General features: G+C 40.1%; 1 protein-coding gene across 9 annotated transcripts in view; it reads right to left on the bottom strand.

The window, feature by feature from the left end:
- The window catches only part of pds5a (PDS5 cohesin associated factor A), a 220,537-nt gene that overhangs the window by 127,415 nt on the left and 88,757 nt on the right, over positions 1 to 4,365 (bottom strand). For all 9 annotated transcript variants that reach the window (XM_043692710.1, XM_043692723.1, XM_043692753.1 and 6 more), the window contains exon 7: positions 2,798 to 2,878. In XM_043692710.1, coding sequence (XP_043548645.1) covers positions 2,798 to 2,878 — 81 coding nt within the window. The remainder of the gene's footprint in view (positions 1 to 2,797; positions 2,879 to 4,365) is intronic.

Raw genomic sequence — 4,365 nt, 5'->3', positions numbered from 1 at the left:
ATCCTCCAACTCTGGCAACATCCTTGTAAATCTTTTCTGAACCCTTGCAAGTTTCACAACATCTTTCCGATAGGAAGGAGACCAGAATTGCACGCAATATTCCAACAGTGGCCTCACCAATATCCTGTACAGCTGCAACATGACCTCCCAACTCCTGTACTCAATACTCTGACCAATAAAGGAAAGCATACCAAACGCCTTCTTCACTATCCTATCTATCTGTGACTCCACTTTCAAGGAGCTATGAACCTGCACTCCAAGGTCTCTTTGTTCAGCAACACTCCCTAGGACCTTGCCATTAAGTGTGTAAGCCCTGCCCTGATTTGAGATTCCAAAATGCAACACCTCAAATTTATCCATATTAAACTCCATCTGTCAATCCTCAGCTCACCAGCCCATCAGATCAAGATCCTGTTGTACTCTGAGGTAACCTTTTTCATTAATCACTACACCTCCAATTTTGCTGGGATCTGCAAACTTACCAACCATACCTCTTATGTTCACACCCAAATCATTTATATAAATGACAAAAAGCAGTAGTCCCAGCACGAATCCTTATGGCACACCACTGGTCACAGTCCTCCAGTCTGAAAAGCAACCCTCCACCACTACCCAATCTTCTACCTTTGAGCCAGTTCTGATTCCAGATGATTAGTTCTTCCTGCAATCTGTGATTTAACCTTGCTAACCAATCTACCATGAGGAACCCTGCCAAACGCCTTACTGAAGTCCATATAGATCACGTCCACAGTTGTGTTCTAATCAACCCTGTGTGTTACTTCTTCAAAAAACAACTCAAATATGTTAACAAGACACAATTTCCCATGCAAAGCCATGTTAACTATCCCGGTTCAGCCCTTGCCTTTCTAAATATAAGCAAATCCTGTCCCTCAGGAGTCCCTCTAACAACTTGCCCACCATTGATGTCAGGCTTACCGGGCTGTAGTTCCCTGGCTTTCCTTACCACCTTTCTTCAATAGTGGCACCATGTTAGTCAATCTTCAAGTCTTCCAGCACCAGCACCTCACCTGTGGCTATCAATGATTCAAATATCTCAGTAAGGAGCCCAGCAATCACTTCCCTAACTTCTTATGGAGTTGTACAGTACACCTGATCAGGTCCTGGGGATTTATCCATGTTTGTGCGTTTTAAACCAGTCAGCACCTCTATAATATGGACATTTTTCAAGATTCGCTATCTATCTCCCCACATTCTATATCTTGCCATAATCACGCACAACAACTCTTACAAAGAATTTAAATTTTCAGCATTTGACTTCTGTAAATCACCACACACTTCAACTGTGCTCCAGCTACCACACATGAAGGTTAACATCACAACGAACCTTCATTGATCATATCCTGCAGTTTTCACTAGAATGGTTTCTGGATCTTTCCAATCCATTGCCTGGGCAAACCAACTTAAAAGATATTTCAATCACGCTGTTGATGAGAGATAATGGGTGTTCATGTTTTTGACAAATCATTGGATACCAATAATTCTGACATGGACCTTTTAATAGTCCGTGGACTCTAGGCCTTCTGCCAGAACACTGGACATGTGTGTTCCGAAAAGCAGTTTTGCCAACTAGCTGCTGCTATAAAATCTTGGCACACCTTGGACTTGACTTAGCTGACACTTTTGGAGATGCATTGCATATCTGGTAATATTGTAAACATTCAAACAATTTTCAATATCTGCTTCTCAAGATCAAGCCAGTGGCTGCTCCATGTTCTCAGCAAATTTGGTCTTAGGCATCATGTTGAGCATACATTCTTCCTTATTTCATTCTTGCACCAATTTTTGATTAACACCTTATTTCCTTTTTGCAGCTAAGATGTCTGACAACTTCATGCTTGAAACTAATTTTAAACCTGACTTTTTTTGCAGAAGGCCCTTTTCTCCCCCTGCTCATCCACCAGGCATTGCTGGATGTGTTTGGAGCTTGTCTTAAATTTCCATACATCGCTCATTTGATCCTCTGCACTGACTTACAGAATGCATAAAACACGCATCATCCAGCTATGCCCACAAAAAAGCAGCTCAAAACAACTCGGATAATTATCATTCAACCAGTCCACTCTTGGTATCAGCAAAGTGATGATTATTTATATACAAACAATGTGCAGTGTTACAAGGAAAAGCAAGGAGATGGGCATTCAGTCAAAATGCTTAGAGAGCCATTTGAGAGCAGAGGCCAAATGGCCCCCTTCTGCACCAGAACAATTTTGTGAAGCTGTGAAAGAAATAAAAGTAGTGGAAAGGAGGAATTACATTATTTAAGAAGCATAGCCTCAATCAAGAAGTGAGAAAGATATGAACACAGCTGCTAATACTTTTTCATAAATATCTTAAGTTATTACAAAGATTATGAGCAGATACATTTGGTTCAGAATGCTCCCACTTGGAAAAAGTGGAATTTTAATTTCAATATTTCTTAGCGCAACAGCACAGATGATCAAATATTCTATCTTCATTTTTTTTTCTAGATCTGACAGGTGGTGAAAAAATGTAAGACTTCCCACCAGTTGGAACACAGTTACTTTATCAGCAAGGACCAGAAATTTAAAAGGAGTAACTAATCAATGAAAGAACAAGTCTTAAAACTACACCAATTGGATTTATCTTTCCAAACAGGGTGGGTTAGGTTACAAAGTAATCTGTCGCAAGGATTATGAAGAAAATAAATAATTGAGCTATTTTGAACGTCAGTTTATAATTGGCGCAATCAAAACTGCACAATCCAACATTTGCTATGGACGTGAGCGGATAGGAACATGGCTAATTTTGTACTTACACTCGCAATACATGGTTCAATTGTTTGAGCTGTTCTCTTCAGGAGTACTTTAGCTAAATCATAAGCTTGCTTATTCATGTTCTGAAACAAAAAAAAACAAGAACACCTATATGAATGCACTCATCACACCTAATAAACTATAATCAGAAACATGCCTTGAAATAAATATGAAATCTATCGCCTTGATAGATTTTTAGGGGGTTTAGTCTGGTCCATAGTATTCAGCAGGGTGATGGGTGAATGGGATTTGACACAAGTTAGAACATAGGAAAGAGTTTTGGATTACTTCAAGTTTGTAATTTATATATAAGTATTAAATACGGTCAGGAGTACACTAAATAAGTTTAAAGTTAACAAATCAGCTTAGGCAGGGAGACAAGACAGATGATGTTATGAAAGTAGAAAAAGCTTGTCTCAGTGATGGTGATCATGTGAATTGAAAGTTCAACTTATGGTAATATACCAGCATGGTTGTGGCAGTCTGATTCAGACTCAGATGATTGCCAATGAGAGCCTGAAAGTCAATGGCTCGGGAACAAAGTTTGTGGTGCAGACTAAATACAATGACTTCAGTCTTCTCAATATTTAATTAGAGAAAATTTTAATTCATTGCTATGAGATATCAGGCAAACACTCTGAAAATTTAGACAGTGGTTAGAATCTGAGGTAAAGTTGCATGTCATGGAGAAAGAGAGAGAGAGAGAGAGAGAGAGAGAGAGTCATCTAAGGTGTTACAATGCACAACAGACCAGAAATGGAAAAGCACAGCCTTGGAAGTTTGTTGTTTTGAAGATAATAATTTGAGACTGAGAAAACAATTTGAAAATAAGAATAGGAGTTGCAATGTCATGTTGAGGTTGTAAAGAGCATTGCTGAGGCCTCTTCTGGAGTACTGCATACAGTTCTGTTCGCTCTGTTAAAGGAAGGACATTATTAAATTGGAAAGGGTTCAGGAAAGATTTACCAGGATATTGCCAGGGATGGAGGGTTTGAGTCGTAAAAATAGGCTGCAACTATCTTCCACTGGTATATAGGAGGTTGAGGGGTGACCTTATAGAGGTTCATAAAATCATGAAAGGCATAGATGAGGTGAATGACAAAGGTGGGAGTGCTCAAAACTGGGAGGCATTATTTTAGTTAAGAGGAGAAAGATTTGAAAAGGACATCAACAGTAACTTTGTTTGCACAGAGAGTGGTTAGTATTTGGAATGAACTGACAGAGGGAATGGTGGGTGCAGGTACAGTTATAACATTTAAAAAACACCTGGATAAGTTCATGAATAGGAAAGGTTTAGAGGGATATGAACTGAAAATGTGTTGCTGGAAAAGCGCAGCAGGTCAGGCAGCATCCAAGGAGCAGGAGAATCGACGTTTTGGGCATGAGCCCTTCTTCAGGAATGAGGAAAGTGTGTCCAGCAGGCTAAGATAAAAGGTAGGGAGGAGGGACTTGAGGGAGGGACGTTGGAAATGCGATAGGTGGAAGGAGGTCAAGGTGAGGGTGATAGGCTGGAGTGGGGGTGGGGGCGGAGTGGTCAGGAAGAAGATTGCAGGTTAGGAAGGTGGTGCTG

The sequence above is a fragment of the Chiloscyllium plagiosum genome, chromosome 1, assembly GCF_004010195.1.
Source record: "Chiloscyllium plagiosum isolate BGI_BamShark_2017 chromosome 1, ASM401019v2, whole genome shotgun sequence".
NCBI lineage: Eukaryota > Metazoa > Chordata > Chondrichthyes > Orectolobiformes > Hemiscylliidae > Chiloscyllium > Chiloscyllium plagiosum.
The sequence above is the reverse complement of the archived record's forward strand: the minus strand, read 5'-3'. Positions and strand labels throughout refer to the sequence as shown.